The following is a 23907-nucleotide window of genomic DNA, read 5'->3' as shown; positions in this document are numbered from 1 at the left end:
CTAAATTCTGAACTCGATGAACTTGGGTTTGCTTGGATGATATACTATAGTGGTTGATTGAGAGGTCGGCGATCTTCGGACAGGCTGAGACCACCTGGACATCGAGAGAAATACAACTCGTGTTAGGGTACAGTAGCCAAGAGGTTGGTGCTGGGCTGAATAAGTATCCTTTGTCTGGGACCTCAGATTGGGTATTAGTATATTTACTAGCTAATATTACGTCTCCGCCGGGGCGAAGAGATTCAGTTCGCGTCATATTAGGCGTCGAGAAGTGACTGCATACTCCGGGTCTGGATCAATGTCTGGCCTGAGCTAGATTTGAGCCCACAGTGACGTGCGCCATACGTTTGGAACCTTGAAAGTTGAGGCTACTAAGTATTGATCCATGGGAGCATAAAAAGACGCCGTATTGTGTACAACATGACAAGTTACATCACCATGGAGGATATGGGCGGCAATTTTGGCGCCCACAACCTAATGTATTACGGTAAGGCTGTTTCTGATAAGAAGTTTACATTGTTGTCAGGCACATCATCCCTTTGAAACCTTCTTTCAAGACTTAGTATGGGCCAATTCGAACGGCCAAATTTCCATTATTCCAAGCGGCGTTGGCACCTGTGAGTCACAGGTAGTAAGCGCGTCGGCTGCCAAATACTGAGACCATTTACGAACCTTCCCACAGGAAAACTAAATCTGCCAAGATCTCTGCGCAGTGTTCGAGGACCCAATTCCCTCCCGCAGCTACCTCCTGGCTATTGATGCGATAGTAAATATTTGGGACAGTCCCAAGTCGTGGAGGAACCCTCACCAAGTGGATTGTGTCGTATGCCCATTGACGCTTGTCCCGTACCAAGCGACGTCGTCAGTGCCTGTATTAGAATGGCAGAATCTACTCCCAGACGGCGGCACAACGCAAGGCGTGTTTCCCAAGTACCATAGGTAGTTATAGCACGACGTTGCTTTCCAATACGAGACTACTGTTGAGCCGCTGCACCATGGCGTGTAGCGCTTCATGAGTGAGGGTTGTTCAATGTCGGCTGTGTCAGGCGCGAAAACAGCAAAGTCAGCCCAAGCACGGTCTGGAGAGTGTAAGGAGGTGGGACGAACGTAATCCATGAGCCTTTTGGAACTCTTCAGGGCTCTTGCACAGGTCGGCTGAGGTGAGGTTAAGGGATTTGAGACTGGGGAGGCCTGGACCTGGAATAATCTCTGGACAGTCTCCGGGAGCGAGATCGATAGCTTCAGCACTCGGAGCAGTGCTCTGAGGGAGTGCCAATGAAGCAGTGACCACGACCAAGAGGTGGAGCACACGGCGAGACATGTTAGCTTGACGAAGAGCTAGGGAATCAATCGAACGTATCTTGCTGTTTTATAGCACCAGTCGACTCGTAGCGCTTGGTGCCGTACCGTACCTTTCTCCGATCACAGCCGGCTTACTCAGTAGCCCCTGCCTCTATATCTTTCCCTTTGGGATGAATTGTGTGAGAGTAATTTCCTTCTATTCTTCGAAATGTAGCCCATTTGCCAGCATACCTCCAAATCCGACCAGATCTCCAGCGGTCATCGCGGGGAAGGGGATCATCGTCGAATCCACTTTACGAAATGCAGCGCACACATGTCTTCCCGTATCGTTGTGCGTACCTTGACGAAAGGCATATGTAGGCGCACTGTTTGTATCCTTGAGTAGCTGAAAGTCTCTAAGTGTGCATACGTGTGTCAGCCTCGTCCAAATCTCAACGGTCATTCGCGTTACTCCGAGTCGGCTGTGGGTACTACAATGTAGGTACAGTGTGGCAGGTGTCACCGTACAAGATACATGAGGCTTCCACCGATTCAATGTACATGACTCGAGATGTATAATGTCACCGAATCACGTCGTTCCAGTCCTTGAATATTGCAAGTCCTCACTACGATCAAAGCTGTGTGCGTTATTCAGCCATGAGGCACAGGCGAAATGCCATTAGTTATGGAGGTCCCAGCTGAAGTTCATTTCCGAAAACATCACGAGGGTCTTCAACTTGATAGACTGGTGATTTTAGCGCTGCTTTGATGAGTACACGACCGAACTCACTCACCTCGTTCAAACTTCCAGCATTTACCAGGAATCCGGCGAGGGTCCAAATGGATTACTGTCCCCGGTGCCGGGCTATCCCCACAAAGATCCATATTCTTCTCGGTGAATGGGACAAAAAGCCTTGGGACGGGGCTTGTCAATCAAGGCTCTGAGCTGCTCATCGCTACCAGTCGAAGCTTACCTGTACCCATCTGTTACTCCAACGTCAGGGACGACGTTCCAGAGAAAAGGCTCATCGCAACCGATGACTCGAGTCTCGTGTTTCGCTTCTTCGTGCTTTCGTATACCGAGGTACTTCCCATTGAAGACATTCTTGAAGTAGTAGAGGTACGACCTCATGGAGCCCTCATAGGGGATCGGTTCCCACTTGAATTGGGGTGATGTTAGTATCGCGACTACCATGAATGCGCTCGAGCGGGGCAGAAATCACTCACGAGTTGGTTCCTTCCCTCGTTGTAACAGAAGCCTGAAACTAAGAAATGAAGTGTAAAGTGTCAGCCCGTGGACATATCGAAAGGGCAGATGGCGTGTACCGTTTCCGTTGTTCTCCAGATGGGCAAGGGTTGAGGTCTGGATGTTAATTATCTTGTACATCTCCCGAGGTATACAGGGAGGACAAGGGGCGACGTCTATCCGGGTCGGCACGTATTCGTCAGATAAAGCATAAAGCTAGTCTGTCGAGCATTCATGACGTACTGGTGTCGAGTCTCAACTTTTGCCAAATGTGCGAGTCCCTGTCGGCAAGCTGAACCTGCATCTTGCCGGGGAAGTTCCCATGCTCATCCTCTGCCATCGCTTTCTCAGTGTTCGGTACCACGAGCCTTCAAATTGCATGATGAGACTCCATATTAGTAGAGACGTTAGAGTAGAACAAATGAATCTGACCACAAGTGACCATCCTGGTCGGAATGTGGGCGCATCTCCCAAACGAATGGAAATGGCGTTCCTGTGAGGGGAGTACCACCCCAGGCCCTAGTTTCAGGATCGATGCCCAGATAGTAACCCGTTGCCAAGTTCCTGAATCGCCAAAACCCGCTCGACGCCTTTGTGGCCGTCCACTGTACCATAGCGCCATTTCATGATGAACTTCTAGTGAAAATCATCAGCTGCAGACGCGCACCTGCTGGGACTTTGTTCCGACAAAATCGTTGACGACTGGCGTTCAATGTGGTAAGCACACATGATAAATTGGCAGGGAGTGGTACGCACCAATTCTATGAGTGCGTTCGTCCGACTCGAGGACTCCGCTGGTCCGATAGGAAGAAAAGTTAGGTATAATGTAGGTAAGTTACCGTGCGGCCCACCCAAACCATATAGGGCGAACTTACGCTACTTTATTCCCACGGTGAGGACCTTAACTTACGACGAACTTGTGAACTTAGGTTAACTTGGGGAGATTGTGATTAACGGTACGGTTTATGAGTCCCAGAGAAACAGGAGAGATATAGGTGAGGTAGCACTGATATGTAGTGGTAGCGTGTATAGCCTATATGTGAAGTTTAGACACTCGGCCTTCTTGGTAAGGGTGAAGGGGAGCAAAGTCGTGACTGTGAATCCCGAGAGGGGAACGGACGGCATAGCCACATAGGTAAGGGTGTCCTACAAAGCAATTACAGATCTAGTGCCAAAGGGAAAGATGAATGATCACCGAGGTCTGGCAAAAGTGGGTATTCACAGGCCTTGCTCGATATAGTAGTGAATATTGACCTGCCCTAAAGTGATAAGCGCCCACACGGCTCATCAACCTCACGTCCCATACCTTTATTCTATCGTTGTTCCTTGTGCCTATAGGTCATGTAAGCACTTTATTTGAGGACCCAATACATACATTAATACACTCAAATGTCTCTTTGGAGCAAATCCTTTCAGGAACTTCCTTCATAATTCACTCTGTTATACGTTATACGGAAGGTTCCATGTTCCCTCTCCGCCTTGGACACTATATTCCAGGTTTATATTACACCGGTGATTTAAAATTAATGTACGTATTCATGAACAAACATTATTACTACACATGTCGGACGCTGGTAGCTTCTAGCAAAGCAGCAAAAACTTGTTAAGGCTCGTGAAAAAGGGTTATCGATGAACGACGACCAGATTCCGCCTCCCGAAAAAACCGATGCTCTCAGCCACATGCAGACGGAAGCAAAACGACGGGTTTCCTAATCGGTATATTGGCGGGTCATTGTGCAGCCTACGGTACATGCGACGATATCTAAATGACAACTGTACATGCAGTTAGTCGAAGTGAAAGGTTGTGGAATGAGTCCTTGCTCGTACCTTATCCCACTGTTCCAAACGACCCTTGCTACTACGCCAGCTCATCAAACATCGCATACAGGCCCCTGTGTCTTTTGAGGTCGAAAATACCGTCCCTGTCTGAATGATCGAAGACCAGTGTCATGGTGGAAGCCAGGAACCAGGTAAGGTGCTCGCTCGGTGGTTCAGCTACGGCCTAATACGTAAGCTGTCCTTCTATATATGGTATGACCACCGTATAAGGGCGGCCGAACTCTCACCGGGCTCTCAGCTATCTCTCTAAACATACCACAAGTTTCGGCAAGTTCGTACCTTACTTTTTCTGTGCCCCACCAACTTACCATCACTTTACGGTACCGTATGTATGGGCCCAGTAGGGTAAGTTACCTTAAGGGACGATACGTCGCGCCGTCGATGAGGAGACCGTCTGCCATCTTGATAGTAGAGAGGATGGATCGTGGATAACGAGGGAAGACACGACCCAGTGCTCGAGGGCACTGATTCGTATCGATCGATACTAGTTGTGGCGTGTTTGGTGCTGTAATGTCACACGAAACAGAAATAGACGCCCAAGGAAGCAGCGCCAAATGGCAGCAAACACCGGGGGCTTAAAAGCAACGTTGCTGGGTGGACCTGGGATCGTGCACGGTGATTGGGAAGTGCACCTTCGTATTGAGCCGTTACACAGGCGCCTATTCTACCTGGCTTCCTAAAAGGCAACTATATTTGGGACCCAATTTGGAGGCTGCCGGAGGGGGACTACCTTTCATTCAAATGGGTCTTGGATCTCTAGATTTTGCGGTTGGTCGTACCCCAGTCGACTCGGGTATGTTGAGTAGCTCCTGAATTGCAATGCCTTCAAAGTCTACTTCTTACCCATCGCCTGCGAAGGTGTGATAGCGTGGAGGAAAGACAGTGGCGGCCAGTCCAGTTAATAGTGCACGACGTACCTGAACTGGCTTTCGGACCACGAAGTTCGAACGACGAAGGGGCCACCAATTGAACACAAAATCAACGGGGAATGAGATTAGTAAGGGGAATATCAAGAAACATATGCCCAGGTCGTATCAGGAATTAATACCGCTCATAGTGAAGGGTCTGAACCAGCTCGGGAAATCATCGCACCCCAAATCGTCATCGACCGCACAGGGAGGTTTCCCTTCGATCCAAATCCGAAATTCCGAGTGTCCTTTCAGTCGGGAAAGACGTCGCAGGCCCTCCAGAAACGCTAGATTCTCCTCTGATGCCGCCCTCTGGTCCTGAATACAGACCGAGGAGAGAAATACCTCCGCTCCTCCAACCGCGTCTGGCCCAGGGGTACGAGGAGGTTCGTCCGTCGGTAACCTCGATTTGCACATGCTGATAAGATCTGGGATGTAGGGTTCCAGACTGGCACTCGAAGACGCAAATTTGGCCGCAGTGCCGATCTTGAATGTGGTGAGGTTGGGTAGGAGGCATGGCGTAGCTGCATCGACCTGTACTCCGCTCTCGTCGCTACCCGTCCCACCGTGCAACCCTCCGGCTTTGTCGCTATTCCGTGACATCGCTCGGAGGAGAGAAACCAAACCAATACCCAACGCCGTCTCATTTGGCGATGGAAAGCCGAGCGTGAGTTCCAAAGTCTGAAGGGTCGTAAGAGTGCTGAGGACGTCGACCAGGGAATCGGTGTTTTCTTTATGGGGAATAAGGTTGGCGACGACGAGGCGCTGGAGTCGCTGTGGGTTACATCCGGAGTTCTGAATCCACTTCCCAATCAGTGAAGAAGTTGTGAGGGCCACGAAGATTTGGTTAGATCGGTGGTTCCAGAGGTTGATGGTCAGATCGGCTTCGAGGTCGACCAAGGATGGGCATTGGATGGGCCCGCTTCCTCCGTTGTACTGTGGAAGCAGGAACTCGCTGCCGATCCGGATACGTGTGAGCTTCTCGAGGTGTACTCGAGGCCAGATCGAATCCATGTCTCCGATCCCTTCTTCATCGGCCCATGATACTCCCCAACGCTTCCCAGATACTTCCTCGACGATAAGGCATTCTAGCTGTGGAGTGTTGCTGAGATATTCCATGAGGAGAGGTACGACGATCGGTCCAGTGACGTGTAAGTGCGAGAGCTGCGAGAGGAATGGAGTCCACGGTGGGAGGTTTATCTTGATGGAGAGGAGACCATTCAAGATCAACCGGTTGAGGTTAGGGACCTGCCAGTTCTTGACCCTCTCCGTGTGTTCCTCAAACGTGTGCGAAATGGACAATCCGTTATCCGTAATGGCGAGAGTTCTAAGCGCAGGGAGGTCGCCAGGGAGGAGGGACGATTTGAGCAACCAGCCAAAGTCCATGGAATGCAGGTGGACACTCGTCCAGCGAGCGAATGATGGTCCAAGGATAGGGCAGGCTATGGCGCCGAGTGCTTCTCTGTCTGCCTCCATCTCGAGCTCTGAGAAGGCCACGTCCAGGGGGGACGCTTGTCCGCAGGCCAAGTGATGCGAAAGCATCGGTCTCACCTGGTCGAGCGACCGCATTCGATGGTTGCTACGCGTAGCGTTGATACTGAGGGTCGACCAGAGTTGAGGGGTATTCCAGATAAGGTCCTTCCATTGCCGACAAACCATGGCGAGCATGAACTTCGCGGAACGGCTGGGAGGGGTAGTGTCGATGAAGGCATCGGTTTCCGATTCCAGGAGAGAGAATATTTGAATCAAGACTTCGTTCGGGAAGTCGGACAGTGTCCTAGAGAAGAAATTATCGTAAGCGCCGGAAGAGTGTTAACAACTGAGTAAATTGGATCAAGAATGTGACGCACAATTGAGCATTGCCTGTTAAAGGTCGGCCTGATGATGGGTTGGTCGATGTCATCTCAGCGAAGGTTCAGCTGATAGTCCAACGTTGAAGAGCACACCCTTTAGGCCTTTGTATTGAGGATTCTGTTGAATACTTGAACTGACCTTGATGGTGCTATGGAGAAAGCTGTCCATTACTAAGAGCCGCTGAGTGGTTATCGCATCGGCTGAGTTGAATCTGATTCACTTTCCGACGCTTTGCCGTCGGCATCGTCATGCTCTCAGGCATCTTGCGCGCCTATTTTGCATGTATTGAAACCGTGTCACGGTACCCGGTACCCTCACGTGACCAGCTATCGCCTGAAATCGACGGTCTTTTCGACGATTTGGGAAGTGGGAGGTCTTTTGAAGAGCAGAGGTCCAAGCTCGAGCGGATTTGGCAGGCGGTTTGGCGCCGAGCGATGCCGGCGTCCATTTCGGGCAGCGAAGTGCCCGTTTTGGTCGTTTTTGATGCGGAGCTTGAATTGGAACATTTGAACTTCACATCTCTCCCTTGCTCTCGATGGCGCTCGGTGCGTCTGTACATGAATTTCACGATTGATTAAGACGCAGATAGATTCTATCTGTACTATTAACTTATAAATGGGCTCCCATCCCATGTGTAGGAGCAATAATCAACCACCCAGGGCTCCATTGGCCAGAATTTCGGGTTGAACTGGGAAGAGACATAGGATAGATGAGCAATTCACAGGATGAGAGCATAAGAAGCACTTAGATAACGCTTAAATGAGCCTTGTTTGACTCCGAGAGAGCGGTAGATGGTCTGGAGGTGGACAGAACATGAATTTTCGCACCTGACTTAAGATTAATAGGGGCTAGTTTACTACATTGACCAAATCAGCCGTTTTTCGCTTCGGTGGGTATCAGGGTGGTGGAATGACAGCGGGAACCACGCCAAGGGTTCCCATTATACCGTATAATGTTACTGTGTACCGGTACCCCGCCCAAAAAGTGAGGGTACCCGGGGGTACCCCGGCTAGTGGTGAGTATGCCTTATATCCTATATGTCTCACATAGGCCGGATTCCCAGGCGCGCTATTGGGCGCTTGCTAAGCGCCAGACCACACCTTCAAACTGCACCGTGCCCTGTGTAAGGGAAAATCCGACGGAGGTCTGCTTCTCGAACCGTATCTTTATTCTCAAATGGAGAGGTGAAATGGAGAATTTCTAACACCTGCGTACTTCAAGTTGGGCCGACTCGCCGGGAGTTCGTTGAACAAGCCAAACGCGCCCGGCCATGGTCTTCAAGGGGCGTGAAGGGTTTCGCATTCTGGAGGCCCTGGGCATGTAGTATCTATGGAATGAAACATTTTGTGCGCTATCAAAGTCGGTGATATGCTACAAAATACGCCGCTCTAAAAGAGAGGTACTTTGAAGCGGCTACCTAACCGCAACGGATGTTCGCGGTCAGTTCCAAGCAGAGGCAGCAGAATTAGATATACGTGGAAGGCAGAGTAATGCCCAAGTAGCCCACCTCAGTACCATTCGTCCGCTTGCCATTCGTCTTCGCAGCCCTTCCTAGTACAGGGTTCCGAGAGGCCAAAGTCGATAAGGGTGAGCTTTCCGCTCGAATCTTGGACGACGTTCCGCCGATGGAGGTCGTGGTGGTGGATATCTAGATCGTGTATCGCCTTTACAACCGGGTAAAGAGTGGCTCTTGCGTATATCGATCATCGATTAGATTCTGCGGGCGCCCAAAATGTGAATTCACGTACTTCTGTTCTTCGGTGGGACCTTCGCGGAGTCTCTCGCCTTCGTATGACAGCACGAGGCATGGACGGGCATTCATGGTGCCAGTGGCGTACAGAACGGGAATTCCCTTCCCTTGGAGCTTCTCCAGACGTTGATAAGAGAGTAGTTCTTTCGCGTACGACGATTCCTCGCCGAAGACTTTGATGACCAATCTGATACCCCAGCGAGAATGTACGTAGACAATGTTCTCATGAGACTCGTAGACGGAGGACGCTTCTGGCAGTTCAAGCCCAAGAGAGAGCCAGCTGAGGGATAGATAAAGGAATGAGTAACGAGCAAAGTTAGAGTGGACAGGATACAGACCTTGAATTGAGTAAGACTGTATTACACCATATCGGTTTCAGGCTGTTGATCGGACGGAACCACTGCAGCCTTTGAGCCAGTAGCAGCAGCGGGAGAGAGAGCACCATCTGAACGTAGCAGAGGCAAATCGAGAAAATGTTGGACACGACCTCGAGAAACGTAACCTCAAGCGCCTCACCGGCAGCCGCGTAAAGCTCATCGATCTGCTTCTGCTGTTCAGGGAAACGGCTGCCAATCTCTTTGGCAGCGTCCTCATCGTGCTGGCAGACCATCGCCAGAGTGAAGGCGGCGAGTCTGTCGATGTAATCAAGCCAGTTACGAACGTCTCGCACAGCGTCGGGGACTGTAATGGACGTCAGGACATTGAACGAGTCGTGATTTGGGATAAGAATAAACTGAACTCACAGCTGCCAGAGACGTTTATTACGTCGGACCCGATTGCGAAGCGAAGACTCCCATCGGACGCTATGGGGGTCAAGTGTCCTGGGGCGACGGAGAGCGCATGCAGGACGAAGGGCTTTTTCGGAGAAAGACCTTTAAGATACTTCCCTTGTTTTCCGACCTATTTGTACAGTGAGCATTAGCATGATTGTCATCATCTACCGTAGGCATATTCACCTGGTCATGAATCTCCTTAGCTTTCTTGTCCATGCTGGATGACTTATCGGTGCGAAACGACGTGATATTTGAGTCATTGCAGCACATCGGAGTTTTCATCTCGACAGCAGTGACCAGACATCGTTTGTGATACAACACAACATCCAACTCGAGTGTTTTGTTGAGTTCGTATCTCTGCGACCTGTTCGGTTGAATTAACCACTGTGTGGCCCCTGCAGCAAGGGAAAAGATTGAAACAATGGTGTTCATGAGCGGCGTCATTATGAGGAGTGTAAACGTCTGCTCGTCGTAGTTGTCGATGATCATGTTCGAATAAGATTCGAGAGAACGAATTGTGACGGTAGTGTTAAGGACCTTCGGCGTCAGGTGCAGGTTAGGAGACTTGAACCGTCGAGAGTTGTAAGAGCGTGTTTGGTGGTGACTAGAAGGAGTGGTAGGGTTGCTTTCCTCTAGCTGTGGCTCAGGAAGATGAGACACGATGGTATTGGCCAGCCAGTGCAGGATGTCCCCGATTTTGACTGGAGGTGGCGAGTAAATGTCAGGAATATCGGTTGGAATAAATTCATGGATGGGTGAAGTTGTCTGGGGAGGTGCGGGAGCCGGAGAGGTGTTCTCGGGGATCGAGTCAGACGCTACGGGAATACTCGACATGGCTCTGGTCAAGAGAAAACCGACATCAACTGGGCAACACGCTCCAGGATGTTTGGCTAACCAAGGTAAGCCAAACATTGCAGCGCCCGGAATTGGAATCCACCTCCGTGCTACCTCTTCGAAGATGCCAATGGCAACTCGATCCTGTATCAGATTGACTATCTTGTTTTGATTCAGCCAGCACTCATGTGGGGTTGCAACTCTGAGACTGAGCCAACGTTCGGATGCTGTGACTTCTAACTATCTAAGCCTTCTAATTGCATTTCCAGATGCTACTTTTAACCTTCTATCTAACCGTAGTTGATCACCGTGGTCCTACGCAGTTCCAAAAAGAGACGGGTAGAGTCCAGTGGACGTCAATACCACTCGTCCGCCTGCCACTCGTCTTCGCAGCCATCCCTAGTGCAAGGTTCCGAGAGACCAAAATCGATTAGGGTGAGCTTTCCGCTGGTGTTTTGAACGACGTTCCGCCGATGGAGGTCGTGGTGGTGGATATCTAGATCGTGCATCGCCTTTACAACCGGGTAAAGAGTGGCTCTTGCGTATATCGATCATCGATTAGATTCTGCGGGCGCCCAAAATGTGAATTCACGTACTTCTGTTCTTCGGTGGGACCTTCGCGGAGTCTCTCGCCTTCGTATGACAGCACGAGGCATGGACGGGCATTCATGGTGCCAGTGGCGTACAGAACGGGAATTCCCTTCCCTTGGAGCTTCTCCAGACGTTGATAAGAGAGTAGTTCTTTCGCGTACGACGATTCCTCGCCGAAGACTTTGATGACCAATCTGATACCCCAGCGAGAATGTACGTAGACAATGTTCTCATGAGACTCGTAGACGGAGGACGCTTCTGGCAGTTCAAGCCCAAGAGAGAGCCAGCTGAGGGATAGATAAAGGAATGAGTAACGAGCAAAGTTAGAGTGGACAGGATACAGACCTTGAATTGAGAGAAACCGTATTACATCGCATCGGCTTGAGGCTGCTGATCGGACGGAACCACTGCAGTCTCTGAGCCAGTAGCAGCAGCGGGAGAGAGAGCACCATCTGAACGTAGCAGAGGCAAATCGAGAAAATGTTGGACACGACCTCGAGAAACGTAACCTCAAGCGCCTCACCGGCAGCCGCGTAAAGTTCATCAATCTGCTTCTGCTGTTCCGGGAAACGGCTACCAATCTCTTTGGCAGCGTCCTCGTCGTGATGGCAGACCATCGCCAGAGTGAAGGCGGCGAGTCTGTCGATGTAATCAAGCCAGTTACGAACGTCTCGCACGGCGTCGGGGACTAGTGAAGATGTCAAGACGCTGAGCGAATGGTAAGATCAAACTGCACTCACAGTTCCCAGAGACGTCCATTACGTCGGACCCCTTCGCAAAGCGACGACTTCCGTTTGACGCTAGAGGGATCAAGTGTCCTGGAGCGACGGAAAGTGCATGCAGGACGAAGGGTTTCATAGGAGAGAAACTTTTAAGATACTTCCCTTGCTTTCCAACCTATTTGTACAGAGTGGTCATTATTAACTTAATTGTCGTCGTCCACCAGCCACTATACTGACGTGATCACAAATCTCTTTAGCTTTCTTGTGCATGTTGGATGGCTTATCAGAGCGAAACGATTTGATATTCGGATCATTGCAAGACCTTGGCGTCTTCATCTCGACGGCAGTGACCAGGCCTCCTTTGTGATACAGGACAACGTCGAGCTCCAGCGTTTTGCCAGGTTCGTACTCCTCCAAAGTCCCCGTCTCGATTTGCCAGCGCGCAAAGCCCGCGACGGCGGAAAAGATTGCAACCATGGTGCCAACTAATGGTGCCACTATGCGTGTTGTGAATCTCCCCTCATCGTACCCGTCGATGAGCCTGTCTTGGAATTGTCTGGATAGATCGAGAGTATGAATTGTGATGGGAGCGGCAAGCAGCTCCGGCGTCAGGTGCAGAGGAGGGGATTGGAATTCTACAAAGCTGTAAGGGCGAGCGTGGTGGTGGCTCGAAGGGGTAGTAGGGTTATTTTTCTCTGGTTTTGGGTCAGGAAGACGCGACACGATGGTATTGGCCAACCAGTGGAGGAGGTCGCCAATTCTGACTGGATGCGATGAGGAAATGTCAGGAATGTCGTTTGGAGCAAAATCGTGGATGGGAGGGCGTTTATGGGGAGGTGGAAACACCGGATCGTGCTCGGGGATTGAGTCAGAGACTACGCGAAGAGCATTCGACATGGTGGTCAACGGTAAACCTACACACCCCACATCACGACTTTGTGATGCATTGATGTTTGGTTTACCATGGTTAGCCAAACATAACTGCACGAGTTCCCAGCACAGGTTGGATGGTACCTCTTGTCGCTCAAAAGATCGAGATAACCTACTTGTCTTACTATGTGGGACCTTTGAAGAGTCTCTGAGATTAGCCCTCTCACGACTCGATCCTCAGATTGACTATGGCGTCTTGATTCACGGCCGCTTAGGTGTCACGCGCCAGTACTAAGAACGTTATCATTCCAATTTCCATGATTCAATCATAACAGAGTAACTAAAGCGTATCCCCAGTCATTCATCTGGTAACCACTCATCGACGCAGCCCTCCCTAGTACACCGTTCCGAGAGGCCAAAGTCGATAAGGGTGAGCTTTCCGCTTTGGTTTCGAACGACATTTCGACGATGGAGGTCGTGATGGTGGACATCGATGTTATGCATGGCCTGTAATACCGGGTAGAGGCTGACTCTGTGGAACTTCATATTAGATTCTGTGGGCTCCGAAGAAGTGTATGCACGCACTTCTCTTCTTCCGTAGGACCTGTTCGGAGTCTCTCGCCTTCGAATGACAGCACAAGGCATGGGCGTGCATTCAGGGTGCCAGTGGCGTAGAGAACGGGAATTCCTTTCCCTTGTTGCTTTTCCAAACGAGTATAGCACAGAAGCTCTTTCGCGTACGACGATTGCTCGCCAAAGACTTTGATAACTAATCTGATACCCCAGCGAGAATGTACATAAACGATATTCTCATATGATTCATAGACAGAGCACGCATCAGGCAGTTTCAGGCCAAGGGAGAGCCAGCTACCGGAAAGAGGAGGGGATCAGTCACAGGAATGTTGGAGCCAGCGGGTTACAGACCTTGAATTGAGTGAAACCATATTACAACGCATCGGCTTCAGGCTGTTGATTGGACGGAACCACTGCAGCCTTTGAGCCAGTAGCAGCAGTGGGAGGGAGAGCGTCAACTGAACATAACAGAGGCAAGTCGAGATAACGTTGAACAAGGCCTCGAAAAATGTAAGTTCAAGCGCCTTGCTGGCAGCCTTATGAAGCTCGTCGATCTGCTTCTTCTGCTCCGGGAAACGGCTGCCAACCCCTTTGGCAGTGTTCCTATCGTGATGACAGACGATCGCCAGAGTGAAGGCGGCGAGTTTGTCTATGTATTCAACCCAGTTCTTCGCATCTCGTACGACCTCGGGGACTATTGTGGACGTCAAGATGTTGAACGACGAGAACATACTGCACTCACAGCTCCCTGAGACGCTTACTACGTCTGTTCCAACCGCAAAACACCTGCTTCCGCTTGAAGCTAGAGGGATCAAGTGCGCTGGAGCGACTGACAACCCATGGAGGACATAGCCCTTCTCCGGGTGTAGTCCTTTGAGGTATTTCCCTTGTTTTCCGACCTGCTTGGCCAACGGTGGTCAGTTTGACGCCCTCGTCTACGCCCCAACACACTTACCTGGTCGTGAATTTGCCTGGCTGTCTTATCCATGCTAGCTGGTTTAACGAGGGGAAAGGAATCGATGTTCGAGTCGTTGCACGATCGCGGGGTCTTCATCTCTATGGCAGTTACCACGCCGTCTTTATTCTGTAGGAGAGTGTCCAGCTCTAGCTTATTGCCGCTGAGATCTTCCTTGCTCAGCGGGGGAGCAACGTGCCACCCCTCGGAAAGCCCCGCTACAAGTTCGAAGATTTCAAAAAAGGTCCAAACTAGTGGTCCCACTATCATAGTCGTGAATTCCCCCTCATCGTATCCGCTGATTACCCTCACTGTATATTTGGCCATGGACGATTTGAGCTCGTCCTCGATGGTGACGGTAGTGTCAAGCAACTCGCGCGTGAGGTGGAGGTCGGGGGACTGGAATGGTTTAGAAGAGTAAGGGTGTACTTGGGTGTGGCTGGAAGGGGGAGTAGGGATATCCTTCCCTGGCTTTGGGTCAGGAAGACGCGACACAATGGTATTGGCCAACCAGTAGAGGATGTCGCCAATCCTCACTGTAGGTCGCGTTTTAAGGGGGGGAATCTCGTTTGGCGCAAATTCGTGAATAGGAAGCAGGTCATGTGGCGCGGCGGATATCACCTGGCCTTCGGGTATTGACTTGGACGCTGCGCGAAGTCCTTTCGACATGGTGGTCAATGGCCAACCCGACTCTTCGCAACACGCGCTGATTGATGTGCATCAATGTTTGGCTTTCACTCTTTGCCAAACACCGTGATTTGTCTTCACTGATCTCTCGGAAGCCCGAATGAAATCGCCCAGCTTCCCTCAGACTCGACTCGTGGATTGAGATATCCCTTGCGTATATCTGGGGAATGCAGATGGGATTGGTGTGAAAAATTTCACGGGGGGCCCTCGATAACTGTTGGGCAGACTTCTTTCCAATTATTTTAAGGAGGTATATCAACGAACAACGAAATTTTTCCAATCGGTCTCATACAGAAGATGAGCTCATTTGCTTTATCAAGTTCCTGTTAGACGGAACGCAGCGCGGGTAGCGGGAGCATTGTGGGAATCGTGAGTATGTGATCGCTATTCCACTACTTGGCGCTTAGATAGGCGCCCAACTTGGTTCTCAACGCGGCGCCCATCGGGCCTCCGCTCACAGATTGTGGATATCCCGTCACATTACATCTTTACATATAACCTGGCACCTATATACTTTCGCATATCCCCACAGCGGAGAACACCTGCATCTAATGGCCTCAGTGTGGGGCCGTCACAACGTATGTGTACACACTTTGAATGTCCACCATTTACACCCAACACCCAGTAACCCATCAGATTTCCGGCGGAATTTCTGTTAGTCTTCCACCTAATTGTATGTCTGTGTATACTCCTGTATCGCCCACAAACGTACTGTGCGTGGTGTTCCATGCTAGATAAATTTCCCTATTCAGTTCCCTGAATCCCATGAAGGTACTACTAATAAGCGCTTCCCTCGACTCTCTGTGGGACACAACAATACAAATTCAGACGTTCTGTAGGGTCTGGGAGTGGGCACAGAGCTGACATTCATGGCGAACCTTCCTCTCGCACAACCCCATTTATTATAAGGTGTTGTGCGGGAATATAAAAGGTCGAAGAAGACTCAGCCTCACATTCGTCTCCGAATAGCTCATTCCCAATCTACCTCTCCCAAACACTAGCATAAATGGGCAAAGACACTTCAATTCTCGGATTAACTCTCGTCACATTGTCACTCGCCATGGGTGGTGCAGTCGCCCTTTCGCAAGCGAGTGCAGGAGGCGTCACTGGTGCACTGGCACCACCTGCCGGATTCGCAGTTGTACCTGGCGAGGGCCTTCCGAGCCTTGAGTCGCTAAACCTTACATCCGCTGAGCTGTATCACCGTGCACAAGTGCGCTTCGACTTACAACATGCCTCCAGTGCGCATGAGTCAAGTAAGCGACGCTCCCAACCTCCCCTATCTGTCTCGCTGACAACTAGTTAGGCCTTGAGAGGAGATATGAACCACAGTGCGACGGAAAGGGAATCAACATCCAAAGGGCATACAGCTGCTTCGAGTATCTTCTTGCACTTGGGAACACCCCATGTGTCGTTACATCAGCCGGTGCAAGGTTCTGTCACACTACTGATGCGAGTGGCAATGTAGCGTGGTGGGGCGAGACGAACGGAATTGGTGGTGGTACAACCCAATCAACCTGGTAGGCCACAGTCACAGATCGGGAGACTTCTGTTGTCACTGATGGTATGTTACTCGTTCGAACTTGTGCTTCCAGCCGCGACGTTGCTAGAGGGGGAGAGTGGGTTCTCAAGAGCTGCTGGTCAAGAGTTCATCCAGCACTCCATTCAGGGGGTGAGCAACTTTTCCTCGTCGACGTCGACAAGTTTCATGCAACACGAGCTCATGACCTTGATGCTCTTTTGTAGGGAGAAACGCAGCATGGGGAAACGAGAACTTGATTGTACGAATTGGGAATATGTAGGGGGTGCATTGCTACCAGAACGGTTACGGTTCTGTCTGAATCGCAGTGTACCTACTGTCCAGCGATCGCTGTTCATGGTCGCGCTCTCCTCAACAAGGGAAGGCGTTGATCTAAAGTAATACTCTTCCGCTTGCTAGATACCGAATAAGATAAAGGTTTCTTAAAACACAATGGACTTAGGCGTACTCACATATACACCGAACATCTGTCGCACCCTTATACCCAATGGCGTCTTGAGCTCGCTCGCGATCTCCTGTATTTTGGGGTCAGCTTTACCCCTGTTGCCCCTGGACACCGACTTCAAGGACACTTTAAGCAGTTTCCCGGCTTTCGTTTGTGGGAGTAGCTTGTTTTGGTCAACCAGCTCTTTTTGGATCGCCAGTGGTTTATGTCGTCGATGCCCCCACTTGCCCAAGATATGGTCCACCACCTCCCACGCCCTATCTTCCTCCCAACCATGCCCGGAGTCCGTTCCCTGTGACGGCCTGAATGACATGGGATGAGATCTATTCCCGATGAGCTCTTTCCAAAACTTGGTCTTGAGTTCGTTCTCCCTACTCTCGGCAACGTATATCTTCTCGTCCGCAAACTTTCCCCATTTCGTGGTGAGAAGGACGACCTTGTCGAACGCAGCTTGACCACAGAGCGCTTTGAACAGCACGAGGTTCTTCATAGAGGTCGAATCAAAACGATCCAGCGATAGGTCATGGAGGTAGATTACCCCTCCTAGCTGTAATCCCTTAGCGTATCTTGAAGGCGACACTGGAGTTTGTGAGCGGCATCGATTCAATTGAAAGAGTACGTACGAGGTTGCCAGCCAAGCGGCTATCCTCTTCAACACGTCCACATCTTCCACCAAGGTATCGTCGAACCCAGGTGTGTCCACCACCACGATCCTTGCTTCCTCCCTCTGGGTTGCCTCGCGGTTCAAGGGAAGCACTACAGGTTGGACAAACGCCGTGCACGACGAGAGCCCCTCTCCAACCTTGAGATGTTCGTTTTTGCGTTCAGGCCCCAGTAGATAGTTGACGAACTATACCTGTATCGTCAGCCTTGCGCTCTGAGATACCAAAAGCGAGGTGATTTACGGTGCTCTTCCCTGCTCCGGTGAGACCCATGACCCTGAAAAGGGCTCACCACTTCAGCGATCCGATTCCAGGATCACAGGCGGGGCGTGGTAGAAGGGGGTATACGTACGGAATGACAATATCCGTGCTCCTTGCATCCTTGAAGATCGGGTCAATCTCTGCGCGAAGGCTCGTTCGAAGGGAACTCGAATTCCTGGATCGCGCGGACATGGTAAGAGTAAAAGCTGACTTTGACAACCGCACGAGTCAGAATCGCGGTGCCCCGGAGCCTTGAGGCTACCGCGAGGGGATCTCAACTACACGTTCCCGTCTCAATCGCGTTGCACAACTTGGTACATAGGATATAAGGCATACTCACCACTAGCCGGGGTACCCCCGGGTACCCTCACTTTTTGGGCGGGGTACCGGTACACAGTAACATTATACGGTATAATGGGAACCCTTGGCGTGGTTCCCGCTGTCATTCCACCACCCTGATACCCACCGAAGCGAAAAACGGCTGATTTGGTCAATGTAGTAAACTAGCCCCTATTAATCTTAAGTCAGGTGCGAAAATTCATGTTCTGTCCACCTCCAGACCATCTACCGCTCTCTCGGAGTCAAACAAGGCTCATTTAAGCGTTATCTAAGTGCTTCTTATGCTCTCATCCTGTGAATTGCTCATCTATCCTATGTCTCTTCCCAGTTCAACCCGAAATTCTGGCCAATGGAGCCCTGGGTGGTTGATTATTGCTCCTACACATGGGATGGGAGCCCATTTATAAGTTAATAGTACAGATAGAATCTATCTGCGTCTTAATCAATCGTGAAATTCATGTACAGACGCACCGAGCGCCATCGAGAGCAAGGGAGAGATGTGAAGTTCAAATGTTCCAATTCAAGCTCCGCATCAAAAACGACCAAAACGGGCACTTCGCTGCCCGAAATGGACGCCGGCATCGCTCGGCGCCAAACCGCCTGCCAAATCCGCTCGAGCTTGGACCTCTGCTCTTCAAAAGACCTCCCACTTCCCAAATCGACCTTGCTTTAGCTAGGTCCGTTTAGAGACCCATATTATGTAAGTTTTCAATACATGGAAACTGGATAACAAACATGGACAACCATCCTCGGCACGTTCGTCCCATTCCTGGCCCCACGCGGTCTCCCACCGGTCTCCATATGGCTCCTTACCTCCCTGGTTGGGTGCCGACGTCGCTTTCCACGACGGTCATTCAGCCTTCTCACTTCCCATTTCTATGACTTTTATCATCTTGTTCACATCAGTGGATGGTTTTGGCTTCTTGTCAACATGTCTAACCCTGCCTACCAATCTGTTTTCCTTACAAACTCCTATCCTATCGTCCCATCTTCTCCTCCTTTTGTCCCAAAAGAACGTCTGTTCCTTTCCAACCATGAAATCATCCGCACCGGTGTAATTGATATTACAGAAACATAAATAGACAGCCTGGCGAACAGACCGAATGTCTACCGCTAAATGGGGAGGCAATTTGAGAAAGATAAGAGGAGGTCGTTGTGGATGTCAAAGAGATGGGAACTGTAGATTTGCACACTACTTATAGCCAGGACGAGCATGCCATCCTCGACCTCAACAGATCCTGATTGACTGGAGGAATGAGGATGACGCAGGATAGTTGCAAATGTCATGCAACCAAAGGGGACGGTGGTAGCAAGAGAGCGGATGGGGGGGTGAAAAAGATACGGGACAAGCCGAGATGCTAAAGCAAGGTCCGGTAGTCGCGGTACGCGGCCCTTTTCATCGTCGAAAAGACCGTCGATTTCAGGCGATAGCTGGTCACGTGAGGGTACCGGGTACCGTGACACGGTTTCAATACATACGGATGATTGGACTTCATCGTCAACATGCGCCTTCAGAATGGCAGCCCTCGTGATGCACAATACTAGACCATAAATTGACATGTACTTGGATGAGATGGCCGATGGATAACAGACACGGTGTGTGCCGTTGCAATGAGACCACCCGAAGTCATATGGAGTCCGCTGTGACAACGAGAGGTCCCAAGATTGGGCATAGCGTCACGTGAATGTTTGTCCATGTAGTTGATCCCGTGTCCAGGTACTGGGTACTCTCATGTGATCAGTCTTTGCATGAACTCGACGGTCTTTTCGACGATTTGGGAAGTGGGAGGTCTTTTGAAGAGCAGAGGTCCAAGCTCGAGCGGATTTGGCAGGCGGTTTGGCGCCGAGCGATGCCGGCGTCCATTTCGGGCAGCGAAGTGCCCGTTTTGGTCGTTTTTGATGCGGAGCTTGAATTGGAACATTTGAACTTCACATCTCTCCCTTGCTCTCGATGGCGCTCGGTGCGTCTGTACATGAATTTCACGATTGATTAAGACGCAGATAGATTCTATCTGTACTATTAACTTATAAATGGGCTCCCATCCCATGTGTAGGAGCAATAATCAACCACCCAGGGCTCCATTGGCCAGAATTTCGGGTTGAACTGGGAAGAGACATAGGATAGATGAGCAATTCACAGGATGAGAGCATAAGAAGCACTTAGATAACGCTTAAATGAGCCTTGTTTGACTCCGAGAGAGCGGTAGATGGTCTGGAGGTGGACAGAACATGAATTTTCGCACCTGACTTAAGATTAATAGGGGCTAGTTTACTACATTGACCAAATCAGCCGTTTTTCGCTTCGGTGGGTATCAGGGTGGTGGAATGACAGCGGGAACCACGCCAAGGGTTCCCATTATACCGTATAATGTTACTGTGTACCGGTACCCCGCCCAAAAAGTGAGGGTACCCGGGGGTACCCCGGCTAGTGGTGAGTATGCCTTATATCCTATATCCCTGTCGCTCAATCGATCTAGACAATGAAACTTGGACGGCGCGAAGCCTCTAGATATCAGACAGATTAGCGCTTTTGAGATCGCCAGATCCGATAACGAAGACCTGCCACTGCCTCGTCACAATTAAGCGCCCATGAATCAAGGTCAACTTGAGCCAGGAAAAGTCGTCACATGGATGATCGTTTTGGCATTTCGGTGCCGATGTGATGGATAAGAGGCAGAAGCCTGAGATTCAGATCGTGGTTGGTTGGCACGGTGGATGTAAGATCGTTAGGAGGTGCGTGGGAGGTGCGAGGTTATAGCGGGCGCAGCCTGACACTCGTACACATATATATGTTGTTACTGTGGGCTTTGCGTTCTTTTCACTTACCCTCAAGCTCTACTTGTATCATGATGAACTATCAGCCTCGTGCAGTGATTTTGCCCGCTATCCAGCCCCAGACCACGACGCCCCCCGTCTCATTCGACAATTCGCAAATCCGCATCTACGGGAGTGAAAGCGAATACCTGGAGGATGCCAGGTCGAGCGATATTGTGATTGCATATTTTCCGTGAGTTCCAGTGCTTTCGTTGGCGGAAGGTTGTTCATGAGAAAGTAAAGCCGGGCTGGGCGAGATGTAAGTCGCTTCCAGTTCGTCCTTCCCCTGACCTCTGGGGACTAACGTGATGCACGAATCAGTCGATGCTCTTGAGCCTTTTGCACTCAGAGGCGCAACAGGGCAATCAAGCATTCTCGGACTACAAGGCAGAACGGGCAAGCTCAGAGCAGAGTGATGGTCATGATGGTACAAGAGTCGTCATCGTCAATATGGAGATTCCGGATCCGTTCAAGATCGATCTGGGCGAGGCAATAGCAGAATTATATGACAATCTGTGAGCAGGTTATCTCCGAACCTTCGCGGGAGTGTAGACTATGTCGCTCAAATTTGCCTGGCCTGCAGCTTAAATATGGGTTTTCCGAAAGAGGGGCTCAGGGTTATTAGCGAGACCCCTCATCGACGTTGGATGGCTGAGTCACGGCCGTCTGTCCCCAGCCGAGTTAACAAAGGCGTGGTTCTTGCCGCAGGATGGGGCGAAATTTATGGCAAGACATTGGATAACATCGTACTAGAGGTGCATGTGGAAGCGAGGAAGAAGTCATTCATGGACGATGGACTGGGAAACTTGGTGAACATTGGGTGGCACGTTATGTCCCTCTACCCAGAAACTCAGGAGAAGGCGTGGCAGGTTATCGAATTCATCTTGAGCGACAGGAACTACATTTATGACCCCATCTTCCGATTTCCGCGCGGTTATGTATGGAAAGAGGGCGACCGTATAGCATCTCCGTCGACAATTGGAGCGCTCACAGCATTTCGGCGCATCCTGCCACCCGGGGTAAACGTAACGGTGAACCCGGACGCTAAAGGCGTCACGTTCGAGTTCGACTAGCTACTGCACTCGTAGCACGTACTGCTTGCCTGCTTCTTCACTCTTAGTAGATCTACATGCACAGTATCTTCGGAATTGTGCACTTCTGCGCCCCGAGTTGCTTCAAAAGATTGGGAATCCCGGGACACTGACCACCTCTGCGACAGATTATGGTGACTCGTGTGCACGTTCAACGTTCAACATTCAACGGCGGAGCTGAGTCAGACTCGCAGATGCACCGTCGCATGATCAAGACAAACTTGCTTGAAGGCGATTGCTTATGTCGTGTGTGGGTCCCGGGAAGCGAAGCTTTTGTTCTTATCTGGCGGTACGTGGGAATAGGTGTTGCACTCGTGACAGTGCGGCTGAAGGTATGTGCGAGTATGCCCACTTGGACACGGGCCCTTCGGTACAGCTCTGGCGCTCCCTCCTATCCAAGCCCAGTCCACCACACCCCGCTTTCGCCTCAGTGAACATTTAATCCGGATCCGCACTTATGAGAATGAGTACCTCAAGGATGGCCGGCCAAGCGATATTGTGTTTGCGTAGGTTATCTGTGAGTTCATGTTCTGTAACCACTGACTCATTTCACTTAAGCGCCCATGCCATTAGTCGTCTTAAGGCTAAATCCTGATGTTTTTGGAATAGTGGTACCGAGGGGATGGATAGATCTCAGAAGACCGAGATTGGAATTGCAATGACATTGGGTAAATCGTCGGCGATGGATGCAGATGATAGAATATAGATGTCACAAGATCGATGAACTGTGACAGCCTGAGGTCAAACGCTGACGGAGTTCGTTGCATTTCCCGTCATCATCATGGTCTCTCATGTACCCTCCTCGCTGCCTGCTACCGATCCCCGGGCCACGCTGGCTTCGATTCCATACGACAAATTGCGGATCCGCACCTACGACAATGAAGAAGAATATTTGGGGGATGCCAGGCCAACCGATGTTGTGATTCTGTACTTGTATATGTGAGATCCAGTGTCTGCATCGGGAGACGGTGGATTGTTACTCACAGATAATGTATTAACCATAGTCATGGTTTTAATCTTGAGGCAAGTCGCTCATTCAGACGTCCCTCAGTAACTCACACGGTTGGACCAAGCAGAAGAAGCCGAGGGAGAAACTTCCGCCTTCAACAATGAAAGACTCGAGAGAAGCACAACCCGACCGCTTTATGACAGCCCTGGCAAGCTCAGAGCAAACGGATTATCGTGAAGGAACAAGAGTTGTCGTTGTCGGGGTCAAGAGCCTACTCTTTGAAGAAAAGCACTCTGCGACGCGGAAAATGACAGAGTTCCAGGATAAGCTGTGAGTAAAGAATTTTATTTTCTTGGGATCCTGGAACACGCCACTTAAGAATATCTTGGCTGTAGCCTCGGTATGGGTTTTCCGAAAAGGGGCCTGAGAGTTGTCGCCAAACTTCGTGGCCCATTGCATGTGCATCGCTTAGTAGGAGAATCTTCAAGATCCCCCAGCGGAATCGGCAAAGGAGTGCTTCTTGCCACAGGGTTCGAGGAAGTCTACCAGGAAACCAACGACAACTGGCTACGAGAGAAAGAGGTGGAAAGAAAGAAGATGCAACTGATGTTGATGGGAACTGGAGATTTGGTGAACGCGGGGTGGCATGTTATGTCTTTCTACCCGGAAACGCGGGAGAAGGTACATCAAATTATCGAGTTTCTCCTAAGCGACAAGGACTACATGTATGACCCTATCTTCCGATTCCCTCCCGGCTACAAGTTTCTAAGTGGTGAAGACGACGTCACGTTTACAAACTTTAAAAAATAGGTTGCCGTCCTCCTCCTACTACTACTTAGATCTCATTCATGTATTTCTACTTCTGTGTCCATGTGGCCTCAGAGAGATGTTTAGTGGACGTAAAAGCCCATAAGGGGCGACGC

At 50.5% G+C, this 23907-nt stretch overlaps 10 protein-coding genes across 10 annotated transcripts; 3 read left to right on the top strand and 7 right to left on the bottom strand.

The window, feature by feature from the left end:
- Positions 1-559: 559 nt before the first annotated feature.
- Positions 560-1321, bottom strand: CC1G_09979 (hypothetical protein; the record flags this gene model as incomplete). Its single annotated transcript, XM_001832713.2, has 4 exons — positions 560-615; positions 673-752; positions 809-1037; positions 1108-1321. The coding sequence occupies 4 exons, from the start codon at positions 1319-1321 to the stop codon at positions 560-562; spliced, it is 579 nt and encodes a 192-aa protein (XP_001832765.2).
- A 643-nt stretch (positions 1322-1964) lies between these two features.
- Positions 1965-2867, bottom strand: CC1G_09978 (hypothetical protein; the record flags this gene model as incomplete). Its single annotated transcript, XM_001832712.2, has 6 exons — positions 1965-2026; positions 2076-2194; positions 2256-2440; positions 2509-2546; positions 2608-2703; positions 2771-2867. 6 exons carry the CDS (start codon positions 2865-2867, stop codon positions 1965-1967), a joined length of 597 nt encoding a protein of 198 aa, XP_001832764.2.
- A 2533-nt stretch (positions 2868-5400) lies between these two features.
- Positions 5401-7177, bottom strand: CC1G_09977 (hypothetical protein; the record flags this gene model as incomplete). Its single annotated transcript, XM_001832711.1, has 2 exons — positions 5401-7051; positions 7125-7177. 2 exons carry the CDS (start codon positions 7175-7177, stop codon positions 5401-5403), a joined length of 1704 nt encoding a protein of 567 aa, XP_001832763.1.
- A 1459-nt stretch (positions 7178-8636) lies between these two features.
- On the bottom strand, positions 8637-10485 carry CC1G_09976 (protein kinase subdomain-containing protein PKL/ccin4; the record flags this gene model as incomplete). Its single annotated transcript, XM_001832710.2, has 6 exons — positions 8637-8817; positions 8877-9158; positions 9242-9323; positions 9395-9559; positions 9622-9778; positions 9835-10485. 6 exons carry the CDS (start codon positions 10483-10485, stop codon positions 8637-8639), a joined length of 1518 nt encoding a protein of 505 aa, XP_001832762.2.
- Positions 10486-10841: 356 nt separating this feature from the next.
- Positions 10842-12695, bottom strand: CC1G_09975 (protein kinase subdomain-containing protein PKL/ccin4; the record flags this gene model as incomplete). The annotated part of the gene is made up of 6 exons (XM_001832709.2): positions 10842-11022; positions 11082-11363; positions 11447-11528; positions 11600-11764; positions 11817-11973; positions 12036-12695. The coding sequence occupies 6 exons, from the start codon at positions 12693-12695 to the stop codon at positions 10842-10844; spliced, it is 1527 nt and encodes a 508-aa protein (XP_001832761.2).
- A 330-nt stretch (positions 12696-13025) lies between these two features.
- CC1G_09974 (protein kinase subdomain-containing protein PKL/ccin4) lies at positions 13026-14865 on the bottom strand (the record flags this gene model as incomplete). The annotated part of the gene is made up of 5 exons (XM_001832708.1): positions 13026-13200; positions 13254-13535; positions 13593-13935; positions 13984-14140; positions 14197-14865. The coding sequence occupies 5 exons, from the start codon at positions 14863-14865 to the stop codon at positions 13026-13028; spliced, it is 1626 nt and encodes a 541-aa protein (XP_001832760.1).
- Positions 14866-15943: 1078 nt separating this feature from the next.
- CC1G_15226 (hypothetical protein) lies at positions 15944-16407 on the top strand (the record flags this gene model as incomplete). The annotated part of the gene is made up of 2 exons (XM_002910544.1): positions 15944-16139; positions 16190-16407. The coding sequence occupies 2 exons, from the start codon at positions 15944-15946 to the stop codon at positions 16405-16407; spliced, it is 414 nt and encodes a 137-aa protein (XP_002910590.1).
- Positions 16408-16548: 141 nt separating this feature from the next.
- CC1G_09973 (hypothetical protein) lies at positions 16549-17983 on the bottom strand (the record flags this gene model as incomplete). Its single annotated transcript, XM_001832707.2, has 5 exons — positions 16549-16818; positions 16876-17434; positions 17492-17718; positions 17774-17807; positions 17883-17983. The coding sequence occupies 5 exons, from the start codon at positions 17981-17983 to the stop codon at positions 16549-16551; spliced, it is 1191 nt and encodes a 396-aa protein (XP_001832759.2).
- Positions 17984-20979: 2996 nt separating this feature from the next.
- CC1G_11922 (hypothetical protein) lies at positions 20980-22017 on the top strand (the record flags this gene model as incomplete). Its single annotated transcript, XM_001832706.2, has 4 exons — positions 20980-21137; positions 21188-21203; positions 21266-21459; positions 21528-22017. 4 exons carry the CDS (start codon positions 20980-20982, stop codon positions 22015-22017), a joined length of 858 nt encoding a protein of 285 aa, XP_001832758.2.
- An 896-nt stretch (positions 22018-22913) lies between these two features.
- CC1G_11920 (hypothetical protein) lies at positions 22914-23794 on the top strand (the record flags this gene model as incomplete). Its single annotated transcript, XM_001832704.2, has 3 exons — positions 22914-22954; positions 23087-23314; positions 23482-23794. The coding sequence occupies 3 exons, from the start codon at positions 22914-22916 to the stop codon at positions 23792-23794; spliced, it is 582 nt and encodes a 193-aa protein (XP_001832756.2).
- Between the last annotated feature and the right edge of the window lie 113 nt (positions 23795-23907).

The sequence above is a fragment of the Coprinopsis cinerea genome, assembly GCF_000182895.1.
Source record: "Coprinopsis cinerea okayama7#130 chromosome 9 map unlocalized cont3.9, whole genome shotgun sequence".
In the NCBI taxonomy this organism is placed as follows: domain Eukaryota; kingdom Fungi; phylum Basidiomycota; class Agaricomycetes; order Agaricales; family Psathyrellaceae; genus Coprinopsis; species Coprinopsis cinerea.
The sequence above is the reverse complement of the archived record's forward strand: the minus strand, read 5'-3'. Positions and strand labels throughout refer to the sequence as shown.